The 17,466-nt window shown below is 40.2% G+C and overlaps 1 protein-coding gene across 1 annotated transcript in view; it reads left to right on the top strand.

The window, feature by feature from the left end:
• The window catches only part of CYLC1 (cylicin 1), a gene marked incomplete at both ends in the record, with an annotated part of 32,262 nt that continues 14,796 nt past the window's right edge, over positions 1 to 17,466 (top strand). Inside the window, 3 exons of the mRNA XM_081081628.1 lie at positions 1 to 178; positions 5,061 to 5,179; positions 7,920 to 9,380. Of these exons, the coding sequence (XP_080937754.1) occupies positions 1 to 178; positions 5,061 to 5,179; positions 7,920 to 9,380 (1,758 nt within the window). The remainder of the gene's footprint in view (positions 179 to 5,060; positions 5,180 to 7,919; positions 9,381 to 17,466) is intronic.

Genomic DNA, 17,466 nt, shown 5'->3' with positions numbered 1-17,466 from the left:
ATGGTTCTGGGGTCCAGCGTGGGAGTGGGGCAAAGGGTTCCCCTGACTTGCACTCACTGTGCTGTCTTGGAGACAGATCCTAAAATTCTGGGTCCCAACGAGCTGGTGAGGAGTCCTGGTGGGGGAGCCCACTCTGGTGGTGCATGTTCCCTGAAGATGTCTTTGAGCCTGCCAGCAGGTACTGTACCACTCTCCGCTGGGGCATGGTAGTGGTTCCATGTGGGTTATGGCCAGCAAGTGATATTCTCTAGGTGCCCTTCTTTATTGAAAATTGTCTCCTGAGCTGTGTCTAATTTGCTAATTCAGGGTGGATGTTCTCTGATTTAGTTGGTTTTCTGGGCTGGCCCTAGGAGGAGCTGCATGACATTGCTGGCTATTCAGCTGCCACTTTCTCCATCTTCTATGTGCTCTTTATATATTATGGATATTAACACCTTGTTGGAGCTGTTTGTAAATATCATCTCCTATTTGGTTGGTTGTGTTTTTATTTTTGTTTTATTTCTTTTGGTGTGCAGAAGCTTTTCAGATTGATATAGTCCCACTCATTTATTTTTGTCTTTATTTCCCCTGACTTTGGGTTCAAATTCATAAAATGTTCTCTCTGACCAACGTCCATAGTTTAGTGCCTATATTTACTTCGATGTAATTTAGTTTCCGATTTTATATTTAGTTCTTTGATCCACTTAGAGTTAACTTTTGTACACGAGAACAAACTGAAGTCTAGTTACATTATTTTGCATGTGACTTTCCTATTCCCCAGTACCATTTATTGAAGAAGCTTTCTTTTCTTTATTGTACATTTTTGGCTCATTTGTCAGAAATTATTTGCCCATGTACATGTGGGTTTGTGTCAAGGCTCTCAATTCTGTTCCATTGATCTCTGTTTCTGTTTTTCTGCTAATACTATGCTATTTTGGTTATTGTAGCTTTATAATATAATTTGAAGTTAGATAGGGTGATACATCTGTCTTCATGCTTTTTTAGCTATTCGGGTTTTTCTGTGGATCCTTACAAACCTGATGTTTTTTTTGTTTGTTTTATTTCTTCAAAAAAAGACTTTGGCATTTTGATGGGGATTACATTAAATCGTATGTTGCTTTGGGTAGTATGGCCATTTTAATTATGTTGATTCTTCATATCAATGAACTCAGAATATCTTTTATTTTCATTGTGTCTTTTTAAATATATTTTGATAATGCTTTGTAGTTTTTAGTATATAGGTCATTCACTTCCTTTGTTAAGTTTATTTCTAGGTATTTTATTCTTTGGTTGCAATTGCTAAAGGAATTTTTTTTTTCAGTATTTTTACTGAGGTTTCATTGTTAGTATTGAAGAAAGCAGTGGATATTTTTATAATGATTTTGTTTCCTGCAAATTTACTGCATCTGTTTATTGTTTCTAACATTTTGTGGAATCTTTGTGGTCATCTGCAAAAAGTGGCACTTTTACTTTTTCATTCTTAATTAGAATGTCTTTTATGTCTTACTCTTGCCTGATAGCTCTCCATAGGACTTCAAGAACTATGTTGAATGGGAGTGGTGAGAGTGGGCATCCTGATTTTAGAGTAAAAGCTTTCATTTTTTTCACCTTTGGGTATGATATTGGCAGAGGATTTGCAATATATGAAGGTTTCCCCCCCAAGACCATTTAGAGCTGTGATTCTTAACCAGAACTGAGTATCCAAATTAACAGAGAAAAAATGTAAATGCACACTTGATTAAGCACACCCAGAGATTCTGCTTCATGAATACAGTAGTTCTCAAGAATGTTTACATTTTGAAAATTTCTAAGTTAATTCTGACATCAACTTTCAGTTGAGAACAACTGGACTGCATATGTTAATTACTCAGTGTCTCCAAAATCTTTCCTAAGTAAGTCAGTAGTTATTAAATGATGAGTATAGACCAGGCTTTTTACTGGAGACTATAGCTTTACTTAGGAAATGAAAATATGTTTGACTCAAACATAAATACATTTGACTAATTTTGCTTCTTTTTTGTTTACTAATTTTATGGTGTAGAAAAGTAAATTTAAAAAGCTCGGGAGCATACATGTATATAAATATAATATCAGATTAAGGAATTTTCACAACTCACTATCCTTGCTAACTAATAAAAAAGTATTATTTTTAAAATAAATTTTATAATGTATAGCCTTAGTAGACAACATAATTATTACCAGATCAAATTTGCACTTTCCAAATGGAACATATCATGGATCAACTTCTTCTGTGTGTAAGAACAATTAAAAATACAGATAAACTGTTACATATGCCACTATCACACATCATTAGTGGTTTGATTTTATGTAAGTATTGAGAAAACTACAAAATGAAGATTTTTTCAAAACTTATTTAGTGAATGTAGAAAATATGTGGGTTTCTTACCATTTTAGACTTTTTCACTGAAAAATTGGAGGTATACTGGTTGGATTTACTGTTCTATGTAATTACATAAAATATTTTAAATATTTTAGAATATGTGAAATTAGTGTTTTTATTTATCTTTTGTTCCATTATTTTTGTTGAAGTTTCTGTTAAAAATATACTTTTATTCATATATAACTTGATTTAGAAGAAAAATGTGATATGAATTTTAAGTATACATTTTTAGATAATAGAAATCAAATAATTCATAAAATTTTTGTTTTATTATTGAGAGTGTATTAATAATTACTGATAGTAATTAGTACTATTATCATCCATAGTAAAAATTCAATTAAAGCATTTTCTTTTTTTTAACAGACAAAAAGTAAACATCAAAGCATATGATAATTCCATGCCAAGTAAGAAATTTTAGTCTTTGGAGTTCAATATATTTTAGATTATATTTGAAAATAAATTTATAGATAAATTACTAGTATCTTCCATTCAATATGATAAAGTATAAAATGTCTTGAATTTTTGTTAAAATTTAGGAAAGTCATATGTGTGAATGTGTATGTCCATGTTGGTATGTGTATATGTGTAAAATATTTCAGGCTTTGATGTGAGTTTGTACACATTATTTTAAAATATAATATTTAATATGCTCTTCTTCATTATAAAAAAACAAACTTAGTTTCATAAGGCTCCTTTGTGTTTAAAATTCATTATAACAAAATGAAAAATAGAAAAGGAAAATACAGTTAGAAAGGTGAAAGTGGATGATCCATTTGTTATACAAATACAACTTTAGGAAAGTTCTTCTTAGTAAACTGAGTTTAAATCTATCTTCATTGCTACAATGTTTACCCATTTGTTCTAGTTCTTCCTTTAAGAAATGCATAAAATAAGTCTCTATCTTTGTTATTAAGAGAATAAACACTGGACCCAAAATATCTGTTTGAATTGAATTTTAAATCTTATACTCTATGATTTTGATCAAATAATTTAAACTCCCTCAGTGCTTTATTTTTCTGCATCTGTAAAACAGAGGCAATTATAAATTATGCTAGAGGCCTGGTGCACAAAAATTTGTGCACTCGGGAGGGTCTCTCAGCCCGGCCTGTGCCCTCTCGCAGTCTGAGACTCCTCGGGGAATGACCACCTGCTGGCTTAGGCCCGCTCCACGGGGGATTGGGCCTAAGCTGGCAGTCAGACATCCCTCTGGCAACCCGGGAGCTCTCGGGGAATGTCCACTTGTCAGTGGGGAGCAAGCCTAAGCTGCAGTCGGACATCCTTAGCACTGCCGAGGAGGCAGGAGAGGCTCCCACCACCACCGCTGTACTGGCAGCCATCAGCCTGGCTTGTGGCTGAGCAGAGCTCCCCCTTTGGGAGCACACTGACTATCAGGGGGCAGCTCCTGCATTGAGCATCTGCCTCCTGGTGGTCAGTGTGTGTCATAGTGACCAGTCATTCCCAGTCATTCTGCTGTTAGGGTCAATTTGCATATTGCCCTTTTATTATATAGGATTATCTAATACAAAGTGTTGTTTGAGGATTAAATGAGGTGATCTGTATAAAGTGCTTAAAACACTGTCTGATACATAGTAAGCACTATTTTAAGTTAGCAGTACAACTATTCTATAAATGCTTTATTCTTCTTCTATATAACGTCTCCTTAAATATTTAAAAATAGGGAGCACAGTGTCCTCATCTTCAAAACTGTCCTTAGTTACCTTACCAGTGCTTCTTTTCGCAGAGCTACCCCATAATGTGATCCTCCTGATCACTATTCAGGATACCCTAAAATGTGTATATGTTCCTTTAATAAATTGAATTAAATTTATTTGGGCAACAATAGTTAATAAAATTATATAGGTTTCAAGTACACATTCTATAATACATCTTCTCTATATTACATTGTGTATTCACCGCACAATGTCAAATCTCCTTTTTTGAAAATAGAGTTCACAGAACTGAATGGAGTATTTTGGTCTGTTGCCCTAATTTTTGTGTCTTGGAATAACACTGAGGTCAGAGGAGTGCTGAAATAAACACTTAGATTTAATCAATTGAGATTTTTACTATTTACTTTATGTTCAGCCTTGTGCTAGCTATTATGGGAACTATACAAGTAATCATATTGTCTGCAACATAACCAAAAAGACACAAAAGAAGTAAACCAAAATAGAGGCTATCATGAAGATGTTTGAAAATAGTGAATCTTCCTCTATTTTCCATTCCTACTGTAGTACTATTTTAACTATTATTTAAATATCTATCTGTAAAACGGGTTTAATCTAGAAAATTAAATTATATGTGGTGATGGAAGAAGATTTGAGGATTAAATGATGTGGTCGGCACACAATGCAATATACAGATGATGTATCATAAAATTGTACACTTGAAAACCATATAATCTTATTAACCACTGTCACCCCAATAAATTTAATTATTTTTTAAATTACAAATGCCATTTTTAAACATAGTTATTGCACATAGGGACATAATCTTTTATGGAAAAATCTCATTGAAGTCCCTAATTGATATTCAAAGAAACTACAAACTCCAGAAAGAAAAGGGTTATTTTTAGTTATAACTTAGTTTAATTTAAACTATTTATTACTCATGAATATCTCAGTGTTTATGAAAGTATGCCTGCTAATTGTAAATTATTTATTGCCTTCTCTTATGTTAGTCAGAGAATCAAACAGAAAATTATGGAATCAAGAATGTTTCACTTTAACATTTCCCAAACCACCTCAGCCAGGTAGAAAAAAGAGATCAAGACCTTCAGAATTACAAATCACAGCTCCTGTAAGTACTGAAAAGGGTATTTTAAAACTAAATCTAAGATAATACATTATTTAAATATAGATAAACATATGTAATTTGAAGTTTACTAACTATTGGTGGTAGATATTTTAAAATGTGTAATTCTCCATAAATCAGGGCCCCCTCATCTCTTTCAGATCAAACTTTTATTTATATACTAGGGGCCCAGTGCACGAAATTCATGCACTGGGTGTGTGTGGGGGAGTGTCCCTCAGCCCAGCCTGCCCCCTCTCACATACTGGGAGCCCTCAGGCATTGACCCCCATCACCCTCCCATTGCAGGATCGGCCCCTTGCCCAGCCTCTGACAGAGGTGTCAGGCCTGGGCAGGGGACCCTCATTTCCCCCCATCACTGGTTCTGCCCCCAGCTCAGGCCTGATGCCTCTGGCCCAGGCGTCAGGCCTGGGCAGGGGACACCCAGACCCCACCGATTGCTGGCTCTGCCCCTTGCCCAGGCCTGATGCCTCCGCCAGAGGTGTCAGGCTTGGACAGGGGACCCCCATCTCCCCCGATCACTGGCTCTGACCCCCGCCCAGGCCTGAGGCCTCTAGCCCAGGAATCATGCCTGGTCAGGGGACCCCCATCTCCCTCTGATCGCTTGCTCCACCCCCCGCCCAAGCCTGACGCCTCTGACCGAGGCTTCAGGCCTGGGCAAGGGGACCATCATATCCCCCCAATCCCCGGCTCTGCCCCCCACCCAGGCCCCCGCCCAGGCCTGATGCCTCGGCCAGAGGAGTTGACCCTCATCACCCTCCGATCACCAATCACCGGATCAGCCCCTTGACCAGGCCTGAGGCCTCCAGCAGAGGTGTCAGTCCTGGGCAGGGGATCCCCAGCTCCCCGCGGTTGCAGGCTCTGCCCCTGCCCAGGCCTAACGCCTCTGGCCAAGGCATTAGGCCTGGGCATGGGACTCCCAGCTCCCCACGATCTCCCGCTCTGCCCCTGCCCAGGCCTAATGCCTCTGGCCGAAACATTAGGCCTGGGCAGGGGACCCCCAGCTCCCTGCGGTTGCAGGCTCCGCCCCTGCCCAGGCCTAACACCTCTGGCCTAGGCGTCCGGCCCGGGCAGCGGGGACCCGCAGCTGCAGCGGCCCCATGATCGTGGGCTCTGCTTTAGGCCCAGGCAAGGGACCCCTAGCTTCTGGGACTGCCAGCTTCAACCGTGCCCAGCTCCCATCGCTGGCTCCACCCCTACTTCTTGCTATCTCTCCAGGGTGGCAAAGGCGCCTGATTCTCCGATCATGGCTGGGGGGCAGGGCAAAGGCGGCCCCAGGGCCGCCTTTGCCTTGCCCCCCAGCTCTTAGCTCCCCCCTGGGTTTCTGATCACTGTCAGTGGCAGGGGGCTTCTTCCTGCTTTCCCTTTCACCTCCCTGCATTGTGCCTACATATGCAAATTAGCCACCATCTTTGTTGGCAGTTAACTGCCATCTTAGTTGGCAGTTAATTTGCATATAGCCCTGATTAGCCAATGAAAAGGGTAGCACTGTACGCCAATTACCATTTTTCTCTTTTATTAGTGTAGATGGCTCTCTATTTCAACAGCATTCTATAGCTAAAGAAACAGGCAAGCTAGATAATCAAATGTTGCAAATGGTGGGATATCTCAGAAAATTTTTACCAGCTGCAAAAACAAAAATTTCGAAACTTAGAACAGGAGCTGCTCTCTTGATGAGGTTTCAGAGCCTCTCCCTTTACCTTAATCTGGAGCTAAGGATACTAGATACTGGGAGGATCAAGTTGTTTACTGCTTTTATAAAGTGGAGTTATCAGCAGCCATAAGAAGGACTAGTTAGTTCTCAGAGGTCAATCCATGTTGTTATCAAAATATGTTTTAAAAACATATCTAAAAAGCAGCATTACATCCAATGTATTTATTCAAGAACTATTCATTACATCTGTCATGATTTAAGTGTATGCTTTTCTTTATCATCATCCTTTAATTACTTATGACCAGTTCATTGACTGGTGATGACTCTACTGAATAGTTGAAAGAATATAAGAAGTAAATGTAATATTAATCTATGAATCCACTATGACACATGTTGGGTGGGAGGTAAAAAATACTACACTGCTGCTACACAAATTAATGTGAATCAAACATTTGTTTTATTCTATGTCTTTGCTTTTGACAATACTTCACAGCGGGGCTCATAGGCTTTTAAGTTGATCAGAGACCTTGAAAGCAGGATTAGAAATGATGCTTAGCCTGAAGCCTACAGCTATCACAAGAATTGGCATGGCAATCTTGATGGGCATAAACTTATTTATTAACTAACTTGAGGGAAAAAGGTACACAAATGTTCCAAAAGATATTTCCCATATTGGGGTCCAAAATGATCCCACTATCAATTGTAAATATAGGCCCTGAAATATCATGGATCATTGTTGACCTGCTTCAATCCCAATATAAATCAATATATGAATAACATTTCTCCTAAAGTAATTTTATTTGCAAAGTAGAGTTAGCTCATATAAACACATATAAGAAATTGAAAAAAAACCCACCAAAAATAAGTTTTAAATGGATGGTTAATAAGAAGCCAGACTTATTTTCGATTTTAATATATAATTGTTTTTTATTTCATGAAAAATTTTAAATGAAATTTATTGGGTTGACATTGGTTAATAAAAGTATATAGGTTTCAAGTATACAATTCTATGATACATTATCTGTATATTGCACTGTCAAAAATTCTTGTTGTTATTCTAACCAATCTTTTTAGAGATATAATAAAAGAAAATTAGAGGAAGTCCGTAAGCCAGCTCATCTATGGATGTGGCATTTTTTAAGAAAAAAATTCCAAAGGCCATCTAATTACTTCACTCTCAGGAAACAGGCTCCATTTAGACATCCTTGTACTCTTAAAGCCCATCCTGAAAAATTGGAAGATGACAAAAAAATAACATTTAAGAGAGATTCCAAGAAAAATACTCGCCCACATGAGACAATTGTAGAATCCAAGGAAACAGGAAATGATAAAAAATCTAAAATAGGAGACAAAGAAGATAAAACTCCATCAAAATCATCACATGAAAGTGAAATATCTAAGAAGTCAAAGTACAAATTTGGAACAAATCCAAAATCCAAAGATTCTCAGACAGTCTTAATGATGCATCCAAAAAATAGTAGAGCTCTCAAAAATTCCAAGGATACAGATATTGAACCCATATGTACAAAAAAGGGTTCTAAGAGCTCAAAGAACAATTCTAATGCCAAATCTGAGGCTTGCTCAAAAAATAGTTCCAATATGGATTTCATGCTATATTTACAGAAGTCTGGCACTGAATCTAAGGAATTTGATATGTGGTTAAAGAATTACTCACAGAATAATTCAAAGAAGTCTTCAAAGAAGGAAGCAAAAAGCTCTGATGCTGAATCTTCAGATTCAAAAGGTTCAAAGAAGGATAAAAAAGGTTCAAAGAAAGACAAGAAGAAGAAGAATACAAAGGATACAGAGTCTACTGATGTGGAATCTGGGTCTGAATTGGAGTCAAAAAAAAGTAAGAAAGAGTCAAAGAAAAGTAAGAAAGCTTCAAAGAAAGATGATAAGAAAAAGGATAGCAAGAAGGAAGCATTGTCAACTGACAATGATCCTGAATCTGAAGGGATTTTAAAAAAGGGTGAAAAAGATGAAAAAATTAATAAGAAAGGGTCAAAGAAAAGTGACAAAAAGAAGTCTTCAATGAAGGCTGAAGAGTCTACTGAAACTGAATCTGATTGGGAATCAAAAAAGGATAAGAAATATTCAAAGAAAGCTCAGAAAACTTCAAAGAAAGATCCCAAGAGAAAGGATGCAGTGAAAAACGTAGAATATACTGGTGCTGAATCTAATGTGCCTTTTAAGAAAGACACCAAAAAGCCTGGAATAAGCAAAAGTTCAGATGCTGAATCTGAAGAGTCAATGTATAAAGCTGGGGCTAAAAAGAAAGAAGTTGATGAATCAGATGCAACATCTACAGAATCAAAGAAGGAAGCACTGGAAACAAAAAGAAGTCTTAAAATGTCACCCAAAAAGACCACGTTTAAAGGAAGAGGAACAAGCACAGTTACAGGTAGAGTTCCTCCATCAAGAGAAAGTTCACTACCATCTTTTTGTGAGCCTTTCCAACTATCACCTAAGATCAAACATCTCTGTCAGTGCAAGATGGATCCTCCGCAACCAAAACCAAGATATGCTCCTTTGGTATGTTTACTCATTTTATTTTAGAGACACGTATTATAAATGAAAGGTATTTTAAAGATTTGAATTCCTATTTTCTCTAAAGAATAGTCTTCTTTTACTAGAATATTGACAAGTTTGGGACTCTCAGGTAAGAAAGACAAAGAATACTTCAAAAACACTAAAAATAGTTGCAAAACCATTGTCAAAAGTTAAGAATAATAGACTGGAGCATAGAGAACTTGTTTGTGATTTGAAAAAATACTTAAAATTAATTGTAAGGGGAGTCACATTGTAAAAGTAGTTAACTGGTCTATACTTAAGAAAAAAACAAAAATGAAAGTTGACTAAAACTTGTACAGAGGCAGATTTGAGTAAAATATAAATACATTTTCTAGGAAATATCTGAATATAGTAAAAAACATAACCAATAGCCAGACAGAGCTTGTTGGAACTAAAACATACCAGAATTCAGATAGGCAAAATATTACTTATTTAAATCATAGCTGAACTAAACTTCTTCATGAGACATTATTCTTACCGATGATCAGAAAAAAAGTTAACTTGCAAGAAGTAATTCGATCTCCTCTGGTTTATAAATGTTTCTTTCAAGTTAGCTCAGTCTCTTGGGATAAATAGTCTATAAATTTAAATTTTCCATTTCTGACCACCTCTTTCATCCTCCTTCACCCAAAATCTGTCTGTAAGGTGAAGCTTAAGTAGACATCTCTGTTAGAGCTGCTTCTGAATCCCATGTTGCCCTCCCTTTATACTTTTCTCTGGTCATTGGTTGAGGTGTGGCACATATGCATTATTACAGTGTATCAGCCTGTGTTTCTCTGCTTTCTCACACAGTGTTTTGTTTTGTTTTTGGTCTGTTTTCAGTATGGTATGGCTAAATCTGCTAAAATGAGAAAATATGTAGATGTGGATGGGTCTTGACCTTGAGCTTCTAATTTTAATTTCCTCCTCCCCTTTCTCTACTTCTTCACTGCCTTCCTATTCTTCTTTTTCTTCTTTCTCAAAGGCCTTCAATTTCCTCTTCTAATCATGGTGGAATCTCCATTTGTTTTTCATACATTATTTTGGAATTTACACATTTCTTTTATTTCTTTCAGAAAGTGTGGAATTTTATGTCCATTTTGTCCTACTGGATTCAAAAAGTCAGCTTTGAGACTGGAAGCTGAAATAATAATGCCCTTGTTTAGAAGTCAATCATAGAGGTTGAATCAATGGGTGGGTAGTTAAAATGAATATATATTGGGACTACAAGAATGAATATATATTGCTGGATAATTTTAAGGTAAATGAAAAAAAGTAACCTCAAATAGCTGTATTATTGCCCACAAGCAGATATTACAAAAAATGAGTAAAAGTAAGGAAACAAGTTGGTGCCAAAGATAAGTTTTATTTATGGAAAACCACTTCCGGATACATTCTGGGCTTGTACCCCTTCACCACCAAATGTCTTTAAAAACTTCCATATGCTTAGCTACCATCTAGTCAGACTTTTCCATCCTTACCACTTTTCACGTTTGTAAAATATCTTCTTGGGACCACATCAACTGGTCTCTCCTCTCTCCTCATCCTTTTTTATTGTTACAGTATTAGAGATGCCCCCCTTTCCCCCTTTACCCACCTCCACCCAGCCCCTGCCCTACCCCAGGCCTTCATCACATCTTATTCTATAATCTGGTAGCATTTATGCTTGTTTCTCCCTTTTTATAAAGCACTTACTTTACTTGACTCCATGCTCTCCTGTTTTTCTTCCTGCTTATTTATAGCTTTTCACTATCTTTATTGTATCCTCCTCTACCTAACATTTAATGATGGAATGACCTAACACTTAGTCCTGATTTTCTCTATCTATAATCCTTCCTTGGTGAGTTCATTAAATGCAATGATTCCATATACCATCTGTCTACTCATGAAGAGTACAAAATTATTACATGTAGCTCCGATCTTCCCATTGAGTTTTAAATTCTTATATCTAACTGTTGTGACAGAATGCATGGGAGAATGATAAGCCAACACTCTGAGGGAGGAAAGTTTAACCTTTATTTCACAGATCTGCTAGTCCAGAGAAATTCCAGATCCAAAGTCTGAACTGAACTCGTGGGGAGGCTCTGACCTATATATCTCCTCCTGTGGTGGGCCCCTAGGGGTCCGCGCAATTCTGCCCAAGTCAGCTGTGGCAGGGCCCTGGGGTTAAGACTTTGCAACTCTGCCCAAGTTAGTCAGAGTGGGGAAGTAAGACTACAATTTTAATCAGATACTGAACTAGGTTGCAAGCCCCCTCCCCATTTTCCTTTTCATTCCCCTCTCTTGTTCCACAAGCTATTCTTAGCCCTGGGGATTGCAAAAGACTCAGGAATTGGGGATAAGGTCAACGACCACTCTAGCTACTTTCTGCTGAAGGGGGGTGATGAAAAAGGGGGTTCAGTATCCCAAGTATTCACCATCTTCCCCAAGGTGTTCATCGGAGTAGCAAGGGCAGAGAAGTTCTCCTCCCTGTACCAGTCTGAGGTTCTGGCAGCAGTTGTATGAAAACAGAATAAAACTGTTAGGAAAAAAAAAAAAAAAACCACCAATAATTATCCAGATAGGAAGGGATAAGAAGATTCAGGTCGGTCAGCTGGATCCACCGTCTTGAAGATGATCTGCAGGGGGTGGTTCAGGTCAGAGGTCCCCTTCCACTCTGGATGCTGATTGTCTAGCTGGTGGGCTGCTTTTATCTGGGAGTGGTGGATCCAGGTGTTTAGTCCTGCAACTTTGAGAGCTGAGAGAGTAATTACTATTGACTGGATAAGGTCCCTTCCAGGTTGGCTTAAGGGGTTCCTTTTTCCAATCTCTTACCCAAACCTGGTCCCAAGGCTTGTGAGCGTGCACAGCTGTTCCTAGAGAGATGGGCAATCGATCAGTAACCCATCTGTGGACTTCAAGAATAGTTTTCAAAAATCCTTGTAGCTGTTTCTGAATTTCTAAGTTCCTTATTTTCCCCAAATCTCCCTTTGGCTGAATTAAGGGAGGAGGTCTGCCATATGGAATTTGAACTGGAAAGAACCCTACCCTGGCTCTCGGGGCACAGTGCACCCATAGGAGCACAAGTGGTAAGATATCTGTCCAGGATAAGTTCGTCTCCTGGAATAGCTTAGCCATAGCCTGCAAGAGTCCGGTTCATGTGTTTTACTTTCCTTGAACTCTGGGGCCTGTAGGCTGTATGTAAATTCCACTTAATTCCTAAGGCCTTAGCTACCTGATATACTGCCTCAGCTATAAAGGCTGGGCCATTATCTGACTCTATGGTTAATGGCATTCTATACTGTGGAATTATGTCCTTAGTGATTTCTCTCACCTTCTCTATGTGGATAGGATATGCCTCAATCCAGCCTGAAAAGGTGCAACAAAAACTAAAAGATATTTATTTCCTCTACTAGGTCCTATTTATGTAATGTCTACCTCTAGATCTTCAAAGGGAGCCTGCCCACAGCGCTGAATTCCTATGGGTCCTACAGGACCCTGCCTTGCATTGTTCTGCGCACAGAGGAGGCAGCCCCGAGAGACTGAGGTGCATAAGGAGGGGGAGACAGGCAATTAGATGGTATCTGCTTAACAAAGCTTCTAGAGCTGTGTTCATTAAATGGGAAAGTTCATGCTGCTGGAGGACTACTCTATGAGCTAACTGTTCTGGAACGTAGACCCTATGATCTGGGAATATCCACCAACCTCCTTCATTCTTTTACTCCCTTCTTTTTGGTCCATTTTTTTTCTTGAGGGGTGTATTTCGTAGGTTCAGGTAATTCAGGAACCAGCATGATCCGCAATGGCGCTGCCCACTCCTTAGCAGCTAGCTTTGCCACTGTGTCTGTTTGACGGTTGCCTTCTGACACTGAGTCTTTTCCTTTTTGGTGTCCTCACAATGGATGACTGCTACTTCCTTGGGGTCTCAGACTACTTCTAGTAACTTCAAGATCTCATTCTGATTTTTTATTCCTTTTCCTCCGGCCATCAGGAGCTCCCTTTCCTTGTATATGGCCCCATGGATATGCAGGGTAGTGAAGGCTTAGCACAAATCAGTGTAGATGTTGGTGCACTTATCCTCACTGAGATTTAAGGCTCTGACTAGGGCCCAAAGTTCTGCCCTCTGCACTGACTAACCTTCAGGCAGGGTCTGTGCCTCTATTATCTCAAAGTTTGATACCACTGTATACCTGGCTCATCTTTTTCCTTCATCTAGGAAGCTACTGCTGTCCGTGAATAATACTAAGTCTGGATTCTGTAGAGGCCTATCTGTTAGATCTGGCTGGCTGGAGTAAACCTCCTCTAGGACTTCTAAACAATCATGCTTAGGGATTGTGTCCCTCTGTGATGGGTAGGAAAGTGACAGGATTAAGAGTTCTTATTGCCTCTAATCTTATTTGTGGATTTTCACATAGGAGCCCTTGGTATTGACTCATTCAAGCATGAGTCAGCCAATGTTGCCCCTTAGCTTCCATTAGGGTGACAACAGCATGAGGCACTTTAACATTTCAGTTCTGTCCCAGAATGAGCTTGTCTACCTCTTTCACTAATAAGGCCATGGCTGCAAAGGCCCTGAGGCATGGGGGCCACCCAGAGGCAACTGGGTCAATCTGTTTGGAGAGGTAGGCTACTGGCCTTTGCCAAGGTCCCAACTCCTGAGTCGGAACTCCTAGGGCTACCCTGTTGTTCTCGTGAATGAAAAGTTTGAAGTCCCATGTCATATCTGGGAGCCCTAGGGCTGCACCTCGGTGAGCTTTATCTTTATGGTCGCGAAGGCTTTTTCCTGTTCAGAACCCCAGTTAATGGGTGCCTTTTCCTCTCCTTTTAAGGCTTCATAGAGGGGCTTAGCTAGATCTGAGAATCCTGGGATCCAAATTTGACAGAACTCTGCTGCCCCTAGGAATTCCTGAATCTGTTGCCGGGTGCTGGGGACTGGTATGGCACATACTGCCTGTTCTCTTTCTGTCCCTAGTCTTCATTTCCCTTGGGCAATTCAGAAATCCCTCTGACAGACTTGAGCCTTCCTTTTGGACACCCAGTAACCTGTTTCAGTTAAGAATCTAAGAAGGGTTCATGTGTCTTACCAATGCTGAGTTCACATGGAGCTAGCCAGTAGGAGGTCATCTACATATTTGAGTAGAACGCACCCTATGTCTTGTTCTGGAAATTTGGACAAATCTGCTGCTAATTCTCCACTAAAAAAGTTGGGGAGTTCTTGAACTCTTATGGCAGTCTGGTCCAGGTGAATTATTCCTTAGCCCCTATGGTTGGTTTTCCCACTCGAAGGCAAACAGGGACTGACTGGAGAGTGCCAGGTGAAGGCAGAAAAAGTCATATTTTAGATCTAGACATGTAAACCATTCCACTTCTGATGGAAGGAGTCTCAGGAGGGTGTATGGATTTGGCAGCACCGAATGCAGGATTATAACAGCCTCATTAATAGCCCACAGGTCTTGTACCGGGTGGTAGTCATTGGTCCCAGGCTTCTTGACAGTAAGAGAGGGGTGTGCCATGGAGACTGACACTGCTTAAGAAGTCCCCATTGAAGCAGTAATTCTAGGTGGCCCTAGATACCTAGGCATATATTCCTTGGAATTGGATACTGGCAAAGTTTTACAGGCTGTGCTCCAGGCTTCAAGTCAATTAGCACTGGGGCATGGTTCTTAGCCAGACCCAAGGGATTGTCTTCTGCCCAGACCAGCAGGAATTCCTTCTCTAGTCCAGGCTTTAATGGTGAGTCCTTTTACTGGGAGGTATAAAGTCTCCATTCCTCCTCCCTGGGCACTGCGATGGACAGGATCATTAGAGAGGTCTCCTCACCTAAGCGCAGTTGTGCTGAGCCATCTGGGGCAAAGGTGATTTTTGGTCCCATTTTGGCTAAAAGGTCTCTGCCCACTAGAGAGATTGGACAATCTTGCAAGTACAGGAATTCATGAACCACCTGGTGGCTGCCTAACTGACACTGGTGGGGGTGGTAGAATGGTCTTCAGGTGTGGTCCCCAGTAGCTCTGATAATGGTGACTTCCTGTCCTGAGAGGAGAGCTACTATCTGAGTAACTACCAAGTCCTCTGCCCTTGTATCAACCATAAAGTTCACAGTCTGCCCCCCAATTTTCATTTTGACCATGGGCTCATGGGGGCCCAGTTGGAAGGAGCCCCATCTGTCCTAGTCTGAGTCACTGCCACCAGTCCGATTCGGTCTGCCTTAGGTGGCTCTGGCTGATATCGACTGAGTGATTTGGATGGCCTTGCCTGCTTCTTCTGGCAGCTCAGACACTCATTCTTCCAGTGTCATAATTCTTTACAATAGGCACACTGGTCCCATTTAAGATCCATCCTCCCTTTTCCTAACTTGGTTCCTTGCTGTCTCCCTTTCCTGTTCTGGGAGCTAACTTCTATAACAACCACAGCAATCAGAGTCACTTTCCTTTTTAGTTTATCCTCAGCCTCCTTTTTAGCTGCATTGTCCTGATTAATGAAAACCTTATTTGCTATTTATTTCTAGTAGCTCGGTTGCATTCTTTCCCACAAAACCTTCAAGCTTCTGTAGCTTTATCCTTATGTCTGGCTGAGCCTGACTAACAGAGGCTGCATTGTCCATAGTTTGATTCTCTGAGGCCTCTGGGTCAAAGGGAGTGTAAAGTTGATATGGTTCACAGAGTGTCTCATAAAAGGCTGCTGGACTTTCATCAGGCCTCTGGAAAACCTCAGAGGTCTTGGCCATATTAGTGGGCTCAGAGCCCCTGGAGGAAGGCCAGGCAATATCTCTCTAAACTGGCCCTCTTGCCTTCTGAATTCAGGTTCCATTTGGGTTCCACATCTGGGAGAGCCTCCCTGGCCCATCTGTCTGTCTCTGGTGGGGCCTGGCTCTGGAGACATTTCTGAGCTTCTCAGTGTTAAAAAGCATGAGAAGGAGTTGCTTCCAGTTGACCCATGTGGGCTTATGGGTCTGAAAAATTGACTCCAGAATGTCAACTATAGCTTGAGGTTTCTCAGAATAAGTGGGAGTGTGATGCTTCCAATTTAAGAGGTCAGTCATAGTGAAAGGCTGCGTACTAAAAGACTGATCCTCCCTTCTTGTGGCATCCCATTTTCTCCAATTATATGAGGACTCCACATTTCTCAGAGAGGCATCTGGAAAGCTAGGAGTGGTTTGGGTCCCTGATCAGCTGATCACAAACATCATCCAACTGGCTCTAGAGCAGTGGTTCTCAACCTTCTGGCCCTTTAAACAGTTCCTCATGTTGTGACCCAACCATAAAATTATTTTTGTTTCTACTTCATAACTGTAATGTTGCTACTGTTATGAATCGTAATGTAAATATCTGATATGCAGGATGGTCTTAGGCGACCTCTGGGAAAGGGTCGTTCGACTGCCAAAGGGGTTGGGAGCCACAGGTTGAGAACTGATGCTCTAGAGGGTCTGGTTGGCGGGAGATAGAAGAGGTGGTGTATCTAAGATTCCCTGGCTAGGCAAAGGGGTACTGGGTACTACTTGAGGCACATATGGAGGTGGTAGAATTGCCAGGGCTTCCTCAGGGGTTTCCTGCAGAATAAGAAGCTTATTCTCCTTCTGAGGGGCCTTCCCTTTTTCCTTATATACACAAAACCGAATCCAAAATGGCTTAAGCTCTGCTATTTCTAGCCACTGGTCAATATAAGGGAACTGTTTGGGATGACTCGGGTCTCCTGTGATAATTCTGTGAACATTCCTGATAGTGAGGACATCCAATGTGCCCTCCGGTGGCCATCCTACCCTAAAAATGTCCAGTCTATTTCACACATCCTTTTTAACTCCCAGGGGACTAGTTTTAACCCATAGTCCCCAATAAACCCCTTTTTATAATTTCTTAACATACATTCTATGACAGTAGAGTTTGAGGAGGAGCTATTACCCATGTTGCAGGGAGGGACTGGGTTGCCTCCTCTTAAAAAAAAATAGCTAAATAAAAGAATTAATCAAAATAAGACTTATTTTCTAACTTCATTTGTTCTCGGTGTGGACAGAAAATAGCACTAATCAGATTTCTGCTATCAGTCTCCCTGAGTACATTGACATAAGCTATTTAACCTCTGTTTAAGGAGGCAA

This window comes from Myotis nattereri (assembly GCF_964212035.1).
Source record: "Myotis nattereri genome assembly, chromosome: X".
Lineage (NCBI taxonomy): Eukaryota > Metazoa > Chordata > Mammalia > Chiroptera > Vespertilionidae > Myotis > Myotis nattereri.
Note: the sequence above shows the minus strand (reverse complement) of the source record. Positions and strands in the feature narration are given on the sequence as shown.